At 46.6% G+C, this 20,051-nt stretch overlaps 2 protein-coding genes across 4 annotated transcripts in view; one reads left to right on the top strand and one right to left on the bottom strand.

Moving 5' to 3' along the window:
* The window catches only part of ODAD1 (outer dynein arm docking complex subunit 1), a 32,634-nt gene extending 18,463 nt beyond the window's left edge, over positions 1-14,171 (bottom strand). Inside the window, exons 1-4 of one of the 3 annotated variants that reach the window (XM_019752644.3) lie at positions 12,157-14,171; positions 11,723-11,814; positions 10,412-10,511; positions 10,064-10,253 (exon numbers count right to left, since the gene is read on the bottom strand). In XM_019752644.3, coding sequence (XP_019608203.2) covers positions 10,064-10,253; positions 10,412-10,511; positions 11,723-11,792 — 360 coding nt within the window. In that variant the 5' untranslated portion in view covers positions 11,793-11,814; positions 12,157-14,171. Of the gene's footprint in view, positions 1-10,063; positions 10,390-10,411; positions 10,512-11,722; positions 11,815-12,156 lie in introns of those variants that run through there. The other 2 variants (XM_019752645.3, XM_088800067.1) reach the window with 2 other exon arrangements.
* Positions 14,172-15,688: 1,517 nt separating this feature from the next.
* EMP3 (epithelial membrane protein 3 (MAM blood group)) lies at positions 15,689-19,428 on the top strand. Its single transcript, XM_019752636.3, has 5 exons — positions 15,689-15,933; positions 16,815-16,907; positions 17,182-17,284; positions 18,203-18,343; positions 19,159-19,428. Exons 2-5 carry the CDS (start codon positions 16,830-16,832, stop codon positions 19,326-19,328), a joined length of 492 nt encoding a protein of 163 aa, XP_019608195.1. The 5' UTR covers positions 15,689-15,933; positions 16,815-16,829; the 3' UTR covers positions 19,329-19,428.
* Positions 19,429-20,051: the final 623 nt, after the last annotated feature.

Raw genomic sequence — 20,051 nt, 5'->3', positions numbered from 1 at the left:
ATTGCCACAAATTTAGTGGCTTAAAACAACACTCATTTATTATCTCGAAGTTTCCATGAGTCAGGAATCCACACAGCTCAGCTGGATCCTCTGCTCAGGGTGTCACAAGCTGTCATCAAGGTGTCCACCAGGGCTGCAGTCTCAGCTGAGACTCATCATGTGGTTGGCGACAGAATTCAGTTCTTTGCAGCTATAGACTGAGGTCCTCAGCTTCCAGGAGCCCCTGGATGGTCCCTGCCATGTGGCCCTCACCAAGGCCAGCAGAAGAGTGTCTCTCTTCAGTCTGCTGAGGTGCAGTCTTATATAACATAACCTAATCAAGAGAGTGACATCCCATCACCTGTGCCATATTCTATTGGCTAGAACCAAGTCACAGGTTCTGCCTGAACTGAAGAGGAGGGGATTATACACGTGTATGGCTCACTGGGGGTCACCGTCGGATATGTCCACCACAGTCAAGATGAGAGCATTTATGTTTGAAAATCAGCAAATACTATAAATCGGGGCACTTTTACCCAAAAACTGGTTTCCCGGCACACCTCTGACAGAGGTTTCTCTAGGGGCTAAAATATTACCAAGAAATTATGGATTCCAGGAACAAAGAAAGTTTAGGAGTTGCTCGTTAAGAAATTCTTCCCAAGATTAGAAAACACTCTCCTCCAATTTTTAAAAGTATTCAAATTCTGCTTTTCACATTTAGGTGTCTAATCCCACTAGAATTTATGTTTTTATATGGTGTGAGGTAGGAAATTTTTTGGTCAGCTTTGCTGAGGGACAAATGACATACACTAAAACTGCATATATGTCAAGTATATAATTTGATAAGTCTGACACAAAAGTTTAATTGTGCCCCTTTATCATTCCCCCCACTTCCTTCCTACAGCCCCCTCCCCAGGCAGTCACCCATGTGTTTTCTTTTTATTATTATTATTAGTTTCAGGTGTACAAAGCAACATAATAGACATTTAAACCCCTCATAAAGTGATAACCCACCCCCCAAGCTGTTACCCCTCTGACATCTTATATAGCTGTTACAATACCATCGACTATCTTCCCTATGTTGTACTCCACATCCCATGAATATATACACCTATATATTTAGGTATAGTTGACATTCAGTATTATTCTACTTCAGCTTCAGGTGTATAGCACATTGGACAGTCTATGACGTGATCCCCCTGATAAGTCCAGTGCCCATCCGGCACCTTACATGATTTTTTCAACATTGTTGATTATATTCCCCATACTGTTATTAACTAGCAATTTACATTTCTTAATCCCTTCACCTTTTTCACCCTGCCCCCCATTCCCATCTATTACTCTGGTAGATCTAGTACCTATCTGGCACCATACATAGTTATTACAATATTATTGATTATATTCCTTATGCTGTACCCTACATCCCCATGACTACTGTATAACAACCAATTTATACCTCTTAATCCCTTTCCCTTTCACCCATCCTTTACCCCCTCCCATCTTAAAGTCCCTCTAAGATTCCTTGTAATAATGGTTTGGTGGTGATGAACTCCTTCAGCTTTTTCTTGTCTGGGAAGCTCCTTATCTGTCCTTCAATTCTAAATGACAGACTTGCTGGGTAGAGCAATCTTGGTTGTATGTCACTGCTTTTCATCACTTGTAATATTTCCTGCCACTCCCTTCTTGCCTGCAAAGTTTCTATTGCAAAATCAGCTGACAGTCGTATGGGGCTCCCTTGTATGTAATTAACTGCTTTTCTCTTGCTGCTAAGATTCTCTCTTTGTATTTAACCTTCGGCATTTTAATTATGATGTGTCTTGGTGTTGGCCTCTTTGGGTCCATCTTGTTTGGGACTCTCTGTGCTTCCTGGGCTTGAACGTCTATTTCCTTCATCAGGCTAGGGAAGTTTTCCGTCATTATTTCTTCAAATAGGTTTTCAATTCCTTGCTTTCTCTCTTCTCCTTCTGGTACCCCTATAATGTGAATGTTGGTGTGCTTGATATTGTCCCAGAGGTCCCTTAAACCTGCCTCAATTTTTTGGATTCTTTTTTATTTTTCTGTTCTAGTTGGGTGTTTTCTACTACCTTATCTTCTACATTGCTGGTTGGATCCTCTGCTTCATCTAATCTACTGTTGATTCCCTGTAATATATGCTTCGTTTCCATTATTGTATCCTTTATTTCTGACTTGTTCTTTTGTGTGGTTTTCATCTCAATTTTTATGCTTCCTATCTCTCTGTTGAAATTCTCCCTGAGATCATCGAGCATTCTTATAACCAGTTTTTGGAACTTTGCATCTGACAGATTGTTTATTTCCATTTCACTTAGTTCTTTCTCTGGAGCTTTGTTCTGTTCTCTTATTTGGGACATGTTTCTTTGTCTCCCCATTTTGGCTGCCTCCTTATGTTTATTGCTATGTACTAGGTAGAGCTGCTATGTCTCCCGGTCTTAACAGAATGGCCTTATGTAGTAGATGTGCTGAGGGGTTCAGTGATGCAGTCTTTCTGGTCACCTGAACCACACGCTCCAGGTATGTCCCTTGTGTGGGTTGTGTGTGCCCTCCTCTTGTAGTTGAGCCTTGGTTGATGATTGCACATCAACGTGAAGGACTGACCCTTGGGCTCACTGGTTGCGAGGACTGGCCTTGACTACAGTGGAAGAGTTGTGCAGGGGCTGACCCTATGGAGCAGGATCTGCCTCAGTAGGACTCTAGTTGCCTGCCCAATCCACTCCTTGGATGTGTCGTACTTGGAGGTGGCTGGGTGATCCTCCAGCTCCTTTTGAAGCTGGCCACTAGGAATGCCAGCCCCAGGACCACCTTGGAGGGGATCTGCTGTAGGTCAAGTTCAGCCACAGCCCATGCCCCACCTGGGGCCACCCAGCAGGAGCCAGAAAGAAATCCACAGATGGCTGCCACCCGTGCTGTGCTTGGAAGTGCCTTCAGAGGCCAAGCCATGAACCAAGGCCAGGCTGGGATCTCTCACCCTCCTAAGGGATGGGGAGGGACCCCCACAGCCAAAATGCCCTCCCAATCTTTAATGGTCACATGTGGGTGTGGGACCAGCCCGTTCTGTGTCTCTGATCTTCCTACCAGTCTGGAGGTGGCTTCTTCTGCATGTCCTTAGTTGAAAGGCTTCAGTTCAGCTTGATTTTAGGCGATTCTCAATAATGGTTGTTTTGTAGATTCATTGTAATTTTGATGTAGTTGTGAGAGAAGGTAAACACAATGTTTACCTACTGCGCCATCTTGGTTGTTCCCTCCACCCATGTGTTTTCTATCACTACAGATTACTTTGCATTTTCTAGTTTTATATTAGATGGAATCACATAATGTATACTCTTTCTTTGAGGGGAAGGTTCTGGCTTCTTTCACTCAGAACAATTAATTTGAGATTCATCCATGTTGTTGGGTGTATCAATAGCCCATTCCTTTTCATTGGTGAGTAGTATTCCATTGAATGGATGTACCACAATTTGTTTATCCATTCACTGGTTGGTGGATATTTGGGTTGTTTCCATTTTGAATTTTACTAGCACAAATAAAATTTTTATGATCATTCACATACAATTAATTGTATGAACATGTGCTTTCTTTTCTCATGGGTAAACACCTAGGAGTGGAATGTCTGAATCATATCAGTTGTACATTTAGATTTTAGTGATTGTACCATTTACATTCCCACCAGCAGGGTACAGGAATTCCAGTTGCTCCACACCCTCACCAACACTTGATATGGTCAGTCTTTTTTATTTTAGCCATTCTAATAGATGTATAGAAGTAGCTTATGATTTTATTTTGCATTCCTCCAATGACTAATACAGTTGAGCATTTTTCAGGGGTTTATCACTGTCTTATATATTTGGTGAAGTGTCTGTTCCAGTCTTTTGCCCACTTTTCTCATTGGTCATTTGTTTTCTTATTGAGTTTGAGAGTTCTTAATCTATTATGGACATAAGTTCTTTATCAGATATATGCTTTGCAAATATTTCCTCCCAATGTGGGGCTTGCCTTTTCATTCTCTGAACAATATCTTTTGAAGAGTTTTACATTTTTAGGCAGTGTGATAGATCAGTATGTCCTTTTATGGATCATGTTTTTGGTGTTTTATCTAAGAAATTGTTGCCCAAGCTCACAAAGATTTCCTCTTATGTTTCTTTCTAGAAGTTTTATAGTTCTAGATTTTACATTTAGGTCTATGATAGTTAACAGTTAACATTTTTTTCCTTTAAAAAAAATGTTATTGTACATAGAAAATGCATAGATTGTGTATGTACATATTTTTGAGTGAACATGCTTGAAACACCACCCAGATCAAGAACTAGAGTACTGACCACACTGTAGATGTCCCCTTCTCATCACTACCATCTTTTTTTCCATAGAGAACCATTATCCTGCCTGTGTTAGTTCCTATTGCATCTGTAACAAAGCAACACAAATTTACTGCTGTAAAACAAATTATTCTCTTACAGTTCTGGAGGTCAGAAGTCTGAAATCAGTTTCACTGGGTTAAAAAATAAGCTGTCAGCTGGTCTGCATTCCTTCTGGAGATTCTAGGGGAGAATTCATTCCTTGCCTCTTCCAGCTTCTAGGGGCTGGATTCTTTGGCTTGTGGCTACTCCAACCTCTGCTTCTGATGTTATACCTCCTCTCTCCATCATCACATCATCTTCTCTGATTCTGACACTTTCTCTCTCTCTCTGTCTGTCTCTCTGTCTGTCTCTCTCTCTCTGTCTCTCTGTCTCTCTCTCTCTCTCTCTGTCTCTCTCTCTCTTCCCCTTGTGATTACATTGGGTCCACCCAGATAATCTCAACATCCTTCATCACATCTGCAGAGTCTCTTTTGCCATGTAAAGGAACATAATGACAGGTTCTGGAGATTGGGGGGGAGGTCATTATTCCGTTTAGTATACTTTCTTAAGTGACATTCATTTCTACTTTTCTTTACTGTTTTATAACCTGTGTATATACTCCCTGAACAAGTTTGGTTTGGCCTGATTTTGAATTTTATGTAAGTGAAATAATGCCACCTGTATATTTTATGTCTTGCTTCCTTCAAATGTAAGATTCATCCTTATTGCTCTGTGTAGTTGTGAGCCATTCACTTTTCATTGTTGTATACTATTCCATTATACAGATACACCACAGGATATTTATTCATTCAATAAAGATGGACATTTTCGTTGTTTTCAGTTTGGAGCTAGCTAATATGAGTAACACATCTCTCAACATTCTTTCCCATGAATCCTAGTTCCAGGGTCTATATCCAGAAGTGTAACTGCTGGGTGGGAGAAAGAGTTAACAACAGATCTAAACTTGTTTTCTGTTGGAAGATGACTTTGGTTTACTTTCTTCCAACACTGTTCCTGTGGTAACATACTGGGTTAAGGTAAATATGGAATGCCAGCTGTGTTCCCAGGCAACAATGTTTATGATAAAAAATCACCCTTGAAAGGATTGTGAGTGGGTTCATAGACCCCAAGGGCCTACAGGACCAAGACTGAATAGAAACCTGGTCTCTCTGGGGTGGCGGAGCTTACAAGCTACCCTCATGAGCTGCGACAAGAGGTGGCTTCTCTTGTGTATGAAGCTTCACTATGCCAGGGTGGGCAGCACCCATCCGTGCATGTGGTATCACCCAACTGGAGATGATGAGAAGCAGACCCTGGACCCTCCAGAAAGATGCATTTGATGCTGTCATGCCAAGATGCTGTTCTTTTCTGTCCTCTAACCTTCTACAAAGTTAAGTGAACCTGGTGCCAAGTTATAGCCTATAGGATCCCATGAGTGTGAATGTCAAATGGAACCCAAGACTGCTTCTGGTGACCATGCTGAGTGGATGTGATGCTGTATCATGCTGTAAGGTGTGTCTATTTCAAATATAATAGATAATAGGGAAAAAACTTTTCAGAATACATACAACAATTTATACCCCCACCAATAGTTCATAAGAGTTCCCACTGCTCCTCCTGCCCCCAACACTTGGTATTTTTGGACACCAACTTTTGAAAATCAGGTTAGTGTGTAATAGTATCTCATTGTGATTTTCATTTGCCCATTTGCCTTTGTCTGATTACTAATGAGTGATGAGTAATCCCTACATTTATTTGGACATCTGAATTTCTTATTTTATTCATTGTCAGCTCAAATCCTTTGATTATTTTTTAAGTTGGGTTGACTCTTTAATGATTTGTAGCAGTTCCTTATATGTTCTTGATACTAGTCCTTTGTCAGCTATATGTGTTGCAAATAACCTTCTATTCTGTAACTTACTTTGTACACTCTTTCTGGTTCTTTTGACAGATGCATTATTAACTTTAAAATCATGGGATATATCAATCTTTTCTTTTAGAAGTAGAGATTTCTGTACCTTATTTAAGAAATCCTTCTTAATTTAGAACTTTAATCCATCTGGAATTAGTTTCAGGGTTACAATAAGAGTTAAGGGTCTGATTTCACCTCACGTTATCAATATCTGATTTTCACAGCACCATTACTAGAGTCCTCCTTTTCTCATTTCTTGAAGTCATATATCAAGTGTCCACATACGCGTAAGTCTCTTTCAGGGCTCTCTGTTCTGTCCTGTTGATCCATTTGACTAGCCCTACATCAATTACAACAATTTTATAATAAATCTTGATAATTGGTAGAGCAAATCCTTCCACATTGTTCTTTTAAGCCAATCTTAGTCATCTTGTTCATTGCACTTCCATATGAAGATTAGAATATGCTGGTCAATTCCATCCATTTAAAAAAAAGAGCTTTTAGTATTTTGATTGGGATTACATTGAATCTATAAATCAACTTGGAGGGCTGATATTTTACAACCCTAACTCTTCCAACCCGTGAATATAGCATATTTCTAAATTTATTAAGTTTTTCTTTAATATCCTTCAATAAAATTTATAATTTACTCCATAGAGCTCTTGCACACTTTTGTTAGACTTCTTTCTAGGTATTTCTTTTGGGTATTATAAATGTGTCTTGTCTTCTTTTATTTTCTAATAGTTATCGCAAATATGGGGAAATAGCATTAACTTTGCATGTTAATTTTGTATCCAGCCATACTATTAAAATACTTTGTTAACTATAATTTAGCATCAGTTTCTTTTGGACCTTCTATGCATTCAAGTATACCATCTACAGATAATGACAATTTCATTTCTCCCTCTCCAATCTTTTTTTTATTATTTTTCAATATTATTTTATATTAGTTTCAGGTGTAGAACATAATGGTTAGACATCTATATTATTTATGAAGTGATTCCCCAGATAAGTCTAGTACCCACCTGACACCATACATAGTTAACACAATATTATTGACTACATTCCCTATGCTGTACTTTATATTCCCATGACTATTTTGTAACTACTAATTGTACTTCTTACTCCCTTCACATTTTTCACCCTCCAATCTTTAAATTCTTTTCCTTGCTGTAGGGCACTGGGTAGGATCGCCAGTACAATGTTAAATAGAAGTGGTGCCAGCTGACATCCTTATACTGTTACTGATCTCAAAGAGATTTTTTTTCATGTTTTGCTATCAATTGTGATGTTTGCTGTAGATGTTTCATAGTTGCCCTTTATAAAATTTCCTTTTATTCCTGGCTTTCTCAGAGTTTTTAACATGAATGGATGCTGAATTTTATCAAGTACTTTTTTGTATCTACATAAACTGGTGCTATGAACTGGGGCAAGTCCAAGGACTGTCTGTCATCAGTCTTTGATGTGATTGGTTCAAAAAATGAGAGTAAGCATTTAGAAACAGTTTTTTGGGGGTGCTATTGAATTCACAGGTCAAGTCACACAAGACACAAGCCTTTTGAGAAACACCACGTCTAAGTCCACATTTTCCTTTGCCAGAAAATGTCTATTCTGCTCTCTCATTTGTGAGTGGTAGTTTCACTGGGTATGGAATTCTAAGTTGACAGCTTTCCCTCTTTGAACAATGAAGTTATAATCTCATTCACTATCTTGTGACTTCCAATGTTTCTTTTGAGAAATCCACTATTAGTTTAACTATGGCTCCTTTGAAAGTAATATGTTTTTTTTATTTTCTGGATGCTTTTATATTCTGAAATTTCCCTATAAATTTCCTTATAAATTTCTATGTAAGTGTGGATTTTTCATTCATCCTATTTTGGATTCTAAGGCATCCCTGAATCTGTGGATTTGTTCTTTCATTAGTTCTGGAATATTCTCAGATATTATCTTGTCACACATTACCTCTGTCTCATTCCCTTTCTGTTCTTCTGAAACTCCTATTAGACATATATTTAATCTCACTATATCTGCAATGACTCTTAACCACCCTTCCATATTTCCCACCTTTTTGTCTCTCTGTGCTGGATTCTGGATGATTTCTTCTAAACAAATTATTTCTTCAGCTTTCACTTGGCTTATTATCTGTCTCTCCAGTAGAATGTAAACTACATGAAGGCAGGGTCCTTGTCTGTGTTGTTCACTTCTGAGTCCTCAACACCTAGGACAGGGCCTGGCACTTAGTAGGCACTCAATAAATTTTTGTTGAGTGAATGTCACCAGATAACTACATCCCTTCTTGACCTCATGGGGAACTTTACCGAGCTCTCTTCCAGGGACCCTATCCTCCACCTGACCTATAATTCTCCATTTGTTAGGGCAAAGGAATCCATGGGGTCAAGATAATAAAATCATCCTGTTTGGGCCAGACTCTGGTGAGTTTCCATGAAAGACCAAGGAAAACCAATTCAAGCAGCCAGCATTCACTAAGCCACTGTACTACCATGAAACAGCCAAAAGTTTGGCGTGTGTGAATCAGAATTCAGCTTCCAAAAAGCAGCTCAGGGTCACACTGAGAGCTCAACAAAGTGATTGATTAGAAGTCAAATGTAAAATAAAACAGACTATAGATCATGTGATAGACAAAATACTGCCCTGCCCACCAAAGATGTCCACTTCCTAATCCCTGGAACCTGTGAATATGTGATGTAAAAAGCAAAAAGGACTTTGCAGATGTGATAAAGTTAAGGATATTGAGAGATGGGAAGGTGATCCTGGATTATCTGAGTGGGTCCAATGTAACCACAAAGGTCCTTATAAGGACAGGCGAGTCAGAATCAGAGAAGGGGAGGAGATGACAAAAGCAGAGACCACAGTGATGCTGCATAAGAAACACTCAAGTGTTCATGGTGGCTTAAAAGATAAAGAAAGGAGCTATGAGCTAAGGAATGCAGGCAGCATTTAGAAGCAGGAAAAGACCAAGAAACAGATTCTCCCCTGAAGCATCCAGAAGCTTCACCTTGCTGATACCCTGATTTTACCCAAGTGAAACCCATTTTGGACTTCTGTCCTCCAGCACTGTAAGATAATTCATGTGTATTATCTTAAGCCATCAAGTTGGTGATAATTTGTTACAGCAACAATAGGAAACTGATACAGACAAGTAACTTTCAAACTCCTGTTTGTGATCCCATAGTGTGCAAGAAATCATTTGCTCTAGAAAAGCAACCTTTTAAAATGAAGAATAGAAGAGAAAATAACAGAAAGAATTGCACATAGAAAAAAAGTATGATTTGGTGAAGGTTTTGTTTCAGATAAATGTATTTGTGCACATGTGTTTATATCCATCTGCATCTATGTGTGTATGAACTACGTCACCAGTCATGGTCATAAAAATTTGAAAGAACACTGGCATAGAAAAGTTACATTGTTTCCATGGTCACATAGCAAGATCTTGAGGCAGGTAGGATTAGACACCTGTCTAGACTCTGCTCCATTACCAACATCCTCCTTTTGCAGATTAAGGAACTGGGGCCCAGAGAAGTGAAGACTTGCCGGTGGTCACACAGCTCTGATGTGGCAGGACCAGGATTCTAACGCAGGTTTCACCGACTCCAGAAGGTGAACCTTTCCCCTTAACTGCACCAGCCCCCCTTTTGAATGTGTGGGATTGTGCTCAGCACTAAACATCCACATTCTGAAGCCTGGGCACCCAATGCCAGGCGATGCTTTTGATAACCCCATTTTTCATATGAGGAAGCTAAGTCTCAAAGCAGTTATGACACTTGCCCCTAAGTAGGATCCAGAGTCTGGTCTCAGAACCCACCTGCCTGTCCAGGGTCCTGGCCTGCTCCTGCAGCTCCTTGACCTCGGCCTGCACCTGGGCCTGGCACTTCAGCAAGTGGCCCATGTTCTCCAGTCTCTCATTGTCCCGCAGCCGCTTGACCTGGCTCTGGGCAACGCTGATCTGCACCTGAAGTTTGTCCCGCACCTCCTCTAGGCGGTGGATCTCCTCACTGACCAGGCAGGGAGGTGGAGGGGAGGCCAGCAAGGGGCAAAGGTCAGCATCACTAAAGGCCAGTTACACTGGGCCTGCCCCGGCTTCAGACCCGAGTCCGACCCCCAACCCTTCAGCAGCCCCCTTCCAGCTCTGAGACCCAGGCACTCGGCTCACAGTTGCTTATTGATGCGCTGGTGGACTTCCTTGCTGTAGGCCCGCCTTTCACCCTCCATCACTTTGCACTGCCGCTGCAGTCTGCTCAGCTCCCAGTCCACTGAGGGACAAACCAGGCAAGGGACTCAATAGGAATCCAGGTCCAGCCACTTCCTCGCTAGGACCTAGGTAGGAATCCTAGCTCCCTTAGGGTCTCACAAGCTGCAACTGAGCTGCAGACCCAGTCCCCAACACCCCTATAGGACTGCCTCAAACTTCCTCATCCCTTCATACTCCTCTGTACCCCAAGTTAACCTTGAGATTTCCCCCCTAAAACCCACTCCTTCTCCGGTTTGGGCATACATCTGTTTCCCCACTAGAGGGCGCTCCTGGAGGGCCTCATGGTCCTCAAGGATCCACTGCACAGGACCTGGAACTTGGGAAAGCTGAAGACAGGTGACCAAAGCAGCAGTCTTGCTCCCTCCTTCCCCCTCACCCCCCGCTGCCGAGCCACCCTCAGTCCCACCCTCCTGCTCCTCACTCTCAGGCCCTCTCCTAGGCTCAGGCTTCATCCACTCCTGCCTGGACTATCACTCCAGCCTTCTCTCCAACCTCCCAGCCTCCCCTCACAGCCCCAGGGGCTCCTTCTACACTCAGAGCGGACTCTGGCCCTCCCCTGCTCCTAGGCCTTCCCTGGTGCCCCAGGGCCCCCAGGACAGTCTCAACTCCTCAGCCTGGTGTTCAATGCCCCATAGGACCTGACTATCCACTTCTCCAAGTCTCCACCAGCTCCCCACCTCCCACAGCCCAATGGTTCTCAACCTGGAGCTATTCTATCCCCCATGAGCATTTGGCATAGTCTGGAGGCATTTTTGATTGTCACAATAAGGGGCAGGTAGGGGAGGTGCAGAGGATGCTATTGGCATGTAGTGAGTAGAGGCCAGGGATACTGTTAGATGTCCTACAAGGTACAGAACAGGTCCCATAACAAAGGATTACCTGACCCTCACATGTCAACAGTGCGGAGACTGACAAACCCTGCTCTAGCCACGTGCTGTCCTCTCTGTTGAAACACTCTCCCCTTTCTTTTCCCCTTGGTGATTCCAGGGAGGAGTTCTGGGCCCCACTCAAACTTCTCCTGCAGCAAGTCTTGGCCCACCCATATGCCTCCCTCCACGTCCATTCCCACACTAGTGCTCCCCACTAGAAGGCTTTCCTAGAAGACCACCCTGTTCCCATGGCTCTGAAGCACAGGACCTGGAATTGGGAACCCTGAGAAAAAGAATGAGATTAAGAAAAAGAACAGGTGAAATAAAAGATCATATGAATTACCCATTCCCTCTAGGTAGGCCTCACTTCCATTCTCTGAGCGGTTGCTCCCAGCAGAGAATCCGAAAGGCATTTTCCCAAAGAGGGTGGGACTCCTGTAGGGGTAACACAGGACCCCTTCAGACAGCAAGCAGGAGAGGGCGGGGAGGAGGTGGGCAACGCACAGTGAGGGATTAGGAATTGGAAGATGACCCCAAAATCAGCTCTGGCCTCTCTCTGAATCTCAATTCCCCCAATGGGTTGGAGGGCGGACACTTCTCTGGCCTCTCCCCACACTCCTTCCAACCTCCCACCTCTCACATTCTCTGTCTTGCATCTTGGCTCTGACTCTGGCGCGGAGGACAGGTCCCTTAGGCTCTCGGTATCTCTGAAGGGGGCGGTTTGGGGAAGGGATCACCGAGGAAGGACCGCTGTAGGGAACGAGGCCCCTTCCCTACCTGCTGGAGTGCTTGCCCTGTCCTTGGTGCTCCTAGCTCACTGTTGTGGTCTGGTTACTGGGGAGATAAGGGGAGGGATCGAGGCCGCGAAGAGAGGCTGTGGGAGGGGAGGCTGGGGAGGAGTGGTGGAGGCGGCGGCGAGAAGACCTGCTGGGATCTCCCGGGCTTTAAATAGAACTTTTGGGGAGCCCTGTGAGGGGTGGGGCTGTGGGCCTATAAGGGGCGGGACTAGAAGAGCCCGCTATAATCCGGGCTTCGAGGTTTGCGAGGGGAGGGCTCGGAGATCTGTAAAGGGCGGAGCCGGAAGGGTCTGTGAAGTTTGGGGCTGGGGAAATCACCGGTACCTGTGAAGGGCCGGACTGCGGGGACTCTCGAGGGGAGGAGCACGGGTACCTGAGGAGGGCGGGGTTTCTTGGGCCAAGGAGGGGCGTGGCTGGAAGAACGCGTGAGGAGTCCGCAGGGAGGGCGCTGGAAGGACCGTGGTTCCCAAGACTTGTGGGGGCGGGGCTAACCGGGAGGCACTCGAGCTGGAAAGGCCTGCGGGAGGTCGGGAAGGGCTGCAAGGGGAACACGGGCCTGCGAGGATCGGGCTGTGTTTCCGGGAATTGGAGGCAAGGTTGAGAGCAAAACGTCTGGAAGACCGAGGTCCTTCGGGAAGGGCCGGAGAGAAGCTTGTCTTAAGCTGATTAGGACCACGTTATTTTGAGGATTCATTAGCAGGAAGACAGTGCCGGCGCCGGGACTTGTGAGGGGAAGTAAGGCTCACCACCGCCTCAGGTCCTCCCAGCACCTCACTACGCATGCGCGGCCAACGGCCTCTTAAGGCACGAAAAAATCCTTTGCTGCCCACGGGGTCTGTAGACTGAGAGACGGAAGTGGGCGGGGCACCGGGCTCTTCGCACCGCCCCCGCCTTCCGGTCACGCCCCAGTCTGATCACACCTCCTCGCCCCGTAGGGCACGCCCCTTTAGTGGTCCGCTGCTGCCCACTTGGGCCTCCCCGGAGACGGCAGGCAGTAGGCTCTCCTCCCTGCAGGCTGGGTGTGCCCAACGCCTGTGGTTTCCTGTGGGAGGAAACCGCCCGCGAGGCGCTCCGCTAAGCTCGTAGCGTTGGAGGCCCAAGAAGGGGGGATGCTGCCACTGCTCTCAGGGCCCCTGATTCTCCACCATCACAGGACCCTAAATGGGAGACCCCCCTTAACATCCCCAGGGTACGAAAGTCTCGCGCTAATACCACTCAGGGAACTTAATTCAGAGTCCTGCTCTCCTATTCTCCACCTACCCCACTCAAATTTCCATCTCCCTAACCTCTAGTTCCCAGACTCCTCCCCGATCAGTTAGGGGAGAGGGGCTGGCCTCCCTTTGCCAGCTCTCCCTGAAAAGCAGTGACCCTCTAGTCCCTAGTTTTTCCTTCTGTGACTCAGACTTTTTACCTTCCTTGGGGTTCTGAGTTCAGACCCCCAGTTTCTGTCCTGCTCAAAGACAAGTTTGTGACTACCCACATATTCCCCAAAACAGGGACCCTCAATTTGTTCTCCCAACTTTTTAGTCTTGGGACCCAATGGACCCAAGAATTTGCCCCTTCCCCAAATCCTAGAGACCTTAATCTAGGGTCCCCCAGTACAGAACCCACCCAGGGCCCCAAAGCCTAGTATAACTAGCACATACAGCAGTGCTTACTATGTACCAGGCACTACTCAACTACCCTAATGCGTTCACTATTATTATCCCTATTTTACAGATAGAGAGGTTATTAGTAACTTGCCCCAAATCAGAGTAAAGCAGCTTGGATTTGAATCCAGCCAGTGTGTCTCTAGCTTTTGTGCTATAGGTACCCCAGCTTCCAGGTCTTCGTGAGTACCCACCCAGTCACTAAACTGCCTATTCCTCACCCCCTCTGGGAATCCACATAGCCAACCATTCTCCCTCCCCCAGCTCTGGGACCATCAGATACCCAGACTTGCCATGGTCCAGTTCCCTTCCTTTGCAGGGACCCAGAATTTTAGTCTGCCAGCTCTCAGATTCCATATCAGGACCCCAGACACGTGGTCCCCTGTCCCTCGCTATTCACCAGCATTCAGCTCTTCCAAGAGACCCAGGGACATAGTAGTCATCACCCCCCGCCCTAATTCAATAACTCCAAAATTAACAATAATAATGGTTAACATTAGATCCCTGGTACTGTACTTCTGTTTAAAACCTTCCAATGGCTTCCCACTGCACTTAGAATCAATTAGTCCAAACTCCTCCCCTAGTCTTCAAGGGCCCTCTTTGATTTCCCTTCCTTCCACTCCTTCTAACTCCCTGTATTCCAGCCACACTGGCCCTTCTGTCTGCTCCCCAAACAACCTGAGTTTGTTCTCAAGAGCCTTTGCACTTCCTCTTTCCTGTCTTCAGGTCTCAGCTCAGATGTCACCTCCTCGGAGAGGCCTAGTCTGACAACCCCGTTTAAAGTAGGTTCCACACACACACACTCACTATCTCTGTCACACTGTTTTGTTTCTTTCCAAGCCCTTATCGCTATCTGAAATTTATCTTCTTCATTGATATGTTTTCTCTTTATTCTGTCTCCCTCTACTAGGTAGGTAAGCTCCACAGTAACAGTAGGGTCACATTCTGTTTTCTTTATTATTAACTCCTACTTAATAGATGTTCAATAAATGTTTGATGAAGAAAGGAATGAATATGTTAGGTGTGTTAATGTACTGGTATTACCTTATTCATTTAGAATAAGTATCAGATTTATTATTATCAGTATTAGTATATTGTCAGTATTAATATTATTATACCCACCTCACAGATTAGGAAACTGAGGCTCAGTAAGTTGACATAATTGGTCAAGGTCTCCCGGGCAGGAAACAGTGGCGCTGGGATTCTTAACTTCCACCTCCTGCCCCCTTTAGAGTTCACACTTCCCCATTTCCCATCCACTGACACCCACCACGGTACCAATTTCACCAGTCTTCAGCGTACTCCACATGGCAGGAATCTGGCCTCCTCCCTCAGACTCTCATCCCTGAGTATCCAGTCCTAAACCCCATCAAGGAATGCAATCATCAGATCCCACATCCCAGGACAAGACCCAGAGCAGAGGCCTGAGACTTGGACCCTCCCACCCCCTGATGCTTGCCCCACCCAGGGTCCTGCTCTGCTCTGTTCCCTCCAACGACTTCTCATCTCAACCCTGGGAGGAAAACCCAGAAACGAGGCATGTCTGGGGGCAGTGGGCGGGGGCTCAAAGAATGAAGAACCCAAGTGCCTGGGCCCTCCCTCTAGCTGCAGACCTCAGCTGGGTGCGGTGAGGGTGGGTATAAAAGGGTCAGTATATATTCAGAGGAGCAGAGGAAGAAAAACCAGAAAGTGAGAAGAGTGAAAGACAGGGGTATAGGACAGGAGACAGAGACAAGAGGTACAAGAAAGAGAGAGGAAGGAAAGGAGAGAGAGGGAGGGAGGGAGGGAGAGAAAGGGGGTGGAAGTGGAAGAGGGGGAGAGGGAGAGGGAGAGGGAGAGGGAGAGGGAGAGGGAGAGAGAGAGGGAGAGGGAAAAGGAGAGGGAGAGGGAGACGGAGACAAAGAGGGAGAGGGAGAAAAAGAAAGAGAGAAAGGGTTCCAGGATTGGAGGGGAGAAGGACGGAGACGGCCAGAGAGGAGAGTGCGGGAGGGAGGAAGGCAGCGAGGGAGGCGGGGGCCTCGAGAGGGTGGAAGGAGGGAGGAGAAGGGCGGGGCACAGAGGCCCAAGCGAGGAACAGACTCCAACTCTGACTTTTTCCGCTGCTCTCGGTAAGTTTCCAGTCCGTTATCCGGACTGGGATTTCTTTATTTACTTGGGAGTGCAGCTGTTTGGGAAGGACACCCCTATGGAAATCCTTGTAATTTCAGAAGTGATCTCTTAGCACTTGGGTGGGGATTCAGGAAGGGGTGGGGCCCGCCAAAGTTTGGAGGTTCCCAACAGAGCCCTCCACCTGAAAATATCCTGTAGTTTTTCCCCACAGCTGGCCACTCTCCCTTGAGGACCCGGAGATCAGGGCGTTGCATGAGAACACCCCAAGTCTGGGGAACCTCCAGGCCCCTTACCCTTCTGTTCACTGAAGGGTAGTGGGAGGCTGGCTCCTTCTCAGGCCTCTCTCCTCCCAACAGGCATCTCATCCATTTTTGCCACAAGGTGCCCAGCAGGCACCAGTCTGGCAGCAGGGTGGGGTGGGGATCTCGTGGGCAGCCAGGGGCTGGGGTTTCCCTGGTACTTGGAGTCAAGAGTGGGATGAGTCACCAATGACTCACCCCGCCTCCCTCACCCCCCCTCACCCCAGGAGAGGGGGGGGTGAGTCAAGGATGCCCGTCTCTGGGGACAGCCCTTAGCTTCTGATGAATCTGGAGGGGTGTCCACTTGACTTTTCAGAGCCTAATCCATATGCACCCAGGGATAGGGCTCTGAGGAGATGCTACTCCTGAGACGTTGCTAGTCCTACTCATTCCTGGACCCAAGAGTCCATCCCTGGCCCTCTCCAGCCCCTGGGGAATTCAGGAGTCTGGGCCCTCAGCCCCCTCCTCCCTCCAACCCAGGAGTCTGGACTCAGCCCCCCTTCTCCAGGAGGATTCGGGCATCTCACCCGCCCCTGTGCCAACTTCTTGAAACGACCATATCCTGATGTCCCCTACCGCAGGCTTCCACTGCAGCCATGTCACTCCTCTTGCTGGTGGTCTCTGCCCTTCACATCCTCATTCTCATCCTGCTTTTCGTGGCCACTTTGGACAAGGTAAGCCTATGGAGCAGCAGCAGCAGGGCCTCGCTCTCCTGCAGACTCCCGACACATGCCCCTCCTCTAAAGTCACTCCAGCCCCACCCTTTTCCCCTGCCATCTACCCCTTTCAGCTCTGCCTCTGATACCCTGACCTCTTCCCCTTTCCTACTAAACCCATGCTTTCCCCAGTTCAGCCCCTTCCCTCACCCTTTTCCTCACGCTTCCCACAGACTCCCTGACCACTCCCACTTTCCTTTCATACCCCTACCCGTTTCTCTGTCCATCCCAGTCCTGGTGGACCCTCCCAGGGAAGGAGTCCCTGAATCTCTGGTATGACTGCATGTGGACCAATGACAACAAAACGTGGACCTGCATTAATGTCAGCGAGAATGGTGAGGGGCATTGGGTACTGGTTTGCAAAGGGGAGGGGTAACCCCAAGTCTTCTCCTGGGACCAAGGATTGGGACTCTGCCAAGGTTTGAGTTGGCAGATCTGGCTCTCAATGCTGAGGAGTAAGACTGATGTATGACCCACCTATCTTGGTGGTGGGGGGCAATATGCTCCTATTCTAAAGAGTATGAGCTAAAAGCCCTCCTCCCTTATGATCCAGAAAGAGTGGAGGCCACATGCTATAGGCTTAAGGAATGAGGAGAAAGTTCCCAAGATTTTGAGAAGATAGGATTATGTTTCCAAAGTTCTAAGGAGATAGAACTGGTGTTCCGAATGAATGGCTGGGACCAAGTTGTCCAAGTTCCAAGGGGGTGGGGCTGGAATGACATTGAAGTTCTAAAGAGATGGGGTTGAATCCTTTCAAGGTTCTAAAGGAGGGATGAGGGTGACAGATGCATCTGAGTTCTAGAGGGGAGGAGTTGCATCCATTGAAATGTCTAAATGGAAGAAGGTGAAAGATGAAATGATTTTCCCCTAAGAGTGAAACAACAATTGCTGTTCTCACCACTTCTACTCAATGTTGTACTGGAGGTAGCCAATGCAACAAGGCAAGAAAAAGAAATAAATGGCATAAGGATGGAAAAGGAAAAAGTAAAAAAAAAAAAGTCTCTATTCCCAGTGGGCTTGTTTATGTAGAAAATCCTAAAGAATCTGCAAAGACACTTCTAGAACTGATAAGGGAATGTAGCAAAGTTACAGGTATCAAGGTCAATAAATGTGATACTAAGTATCCAAACTTGTTTGGCTCTAAATGGCGGTGTGTGCAGGGGTGGGAGTGGGGGTGCAAATGATGAATAAGCCGGTGGAGCTGGGAATCTGGACCTGCTGTGACTTCCAGCTCTATCTCCTCCTTGTTGTAGGCTGGCTGAAGGCGGTGCAGGTCCTCATGGTGCTTTCCCTTATCCTCTGCTGTCTGTCCTTCATCCTGTTCATGTTTCAACTCTACACCATGCGGCGAGGAGGACTCTTCTATGCCACTGGCCTCTGCCAACTTTGCACCAGTGAGCACTGTTCCCTGGGAATTGAAGGGAAGGGGGGTGCCTGTCAGGATGCTGGGGCCCATGAGAATGGATGTCTGGTTAAAAAAAAAAAATCTCAGCAGCCGCCCGTCTGCCTGGCACCTGTCTCCCTCCCAGGGACTTACGGGAATTGTGGTTTTCAGGGACTCAAAAAATGGTTTGTATGGTATATCTCTGAGTCATGGGGGAGCTGGCACTTGGGGCTTCAAGGAGCCAGGGCTGAGAAATGTGGTGTGGGCAAATAATTTAAATCCCAGGAATGGGAGGTGGGTATAGGTAGTCAATAACCCAGGTGAGAACTCTAAATCATAATAGTGGTGGTCTTATAATGGCAGCCAACTGCTGTTTCTGGTGGACCTACTGCACTTCTGGGAGTTTTATGTATTTTTCGATTTTTTTACTTCAGGTGCAAAGGGCTAAGTTAATTATAGCCCTCAGTTTGGGGAACATTATCTTCCCAGGTTCCTGCAAAGCCCCCCTCTTGTTTTATTAACATTAATTCACTCTTTGTGTTCGTGGCTTGTAGAAAGACACTCAAAAATGTTCCTTATGTGGGTGGATAGATGAGTAGATATTATCGTCCCATTTTTGTGGATGAGTAAAGGGGACCTGGAGATTAAATTGCCCAAAGCCAGTCTGCAGTAACCTGGTTGCACCGCACTGTAAGCGAACCAAGACTCCCAGCAGGCAGCGCTGCTACCCACTCGCTCTCCGGCGGCTTATTGGCCCCATGGGTTCCTGGGGAATGCAGTCTTCTTGAGGCTACAACGTGACACGGGGTTCTCGTCTCCCCACAGGCGTGACGGTTTTTACCGGGGCGCTGATCTACGCCATTCACGTGGAGGACATCCTGGAGAAGCGTGCGGCCAAGGGCACCTTCGGTTACTGCTTCGCTCTAGCCTGGGTGGCCTTCCCCCTCGCCCTGGCCAGTGGTGTCATCTACATTCACCTGCGGAAGCGGGAGTGAGCGCTGCGTATCGCATGGCTGTGCGGCTCCAGCCCACTCCCGGACTCTCTGCTTCACCCCGCCTTCGGAAAATAAGGAAAATAAAACCGTTTAACTGCCATCTCTGCCTTTGCCTCCTTCCTTTCTTCCGACAGGGACCAGGCTACTCACGCCTGATCTCTCCTGAACCTGGGGCAGCCCCCAGCAGCAGCAGCTTCGCCCTCAGAATGTCCAGCTCCCTGCCCCCAGTCCCTGTTAAGCCCGAAACGGGTCCCAAGCCGCCTTTCCCTTACACAGACCCGAGGCCCTAGGCCCTTCCACCGAACATCAGGATTCCTCCGGAGTGGAGACTTTCAGGCACTTCTGGAAAAGAACCAGGAGTCCTGGTTTCCAGTACTCTCTCTCCTTGTGCAAGGGTCATCAACCAAGCAGGGTGTGCGTGTTGTTCTAGATTGTTGGTCTTTTTTTCTCATTCTGTCCCTCCCTCTGGAAAGACACCTTTCCATTTCCTTCTTAGAACCCAGTCTCCTTCCCTCATTACAGTCCAAGCCCTCCTTTCCCCTCCTCCCCAAATGCTGCCTCTAGCTAGTATGATACCTTACTAAGAATCAGATGCCACCCCTCTCCTCCAGGCTTACCCAGCCCCACATTAGGACACACAGGGAGGGGGAAACTGAATTTTACACTCACTCATCCCCTTGCTGTGTGCCTTTGTGCAGTGAACACAACTGCACATGGCCTCCC

Source organism: Rhinolophus sinicus, chromosome 8 (genome assembly GCF_057876585.1).
Source record: "Rhinolophus sinicus isolate RSI-liver-muscle chromosome 8, RSI-T2T, whole genome shotgun sequence".
Taxonomy (NCBI): Eukaryota; Metazoa; Chordata; class Mammalia; order Chiroptera; family Rhinolophidae; genus Rhinolophus; species Rhinolophus sinicus.
The sequence above is the reverse complement of the archived record's forward strand: the minus strand, read 5'-3'. Positions and strand labels throughout refer to the sequence as shown.

Bases quoted from the DNA above. Each gene is read 5' to 3' on its own strand.
- EMP3 (XM_019752636.3), top strand. From the start codon at position 16,830: ATGTCACTCCTCTTGCTGGTGGTCTCTGCCCTTCACATCCTCATTCTC. The intron at 16,908-17,181 runs GTAAGCCTATGG...TGTCCATCCCAG, and splicing joins TCGTGGCCACTTTGGACAAG to TCCTGGTGGACCCTCCCAGG. The intron at 17,285-18,202 runs GTGAGGGGCATT...TCCTTGTTGTAG, and splicing joins CATTAATGTCAGCGAGAATG to GCTGGCTGAAGGCGGTGCAG.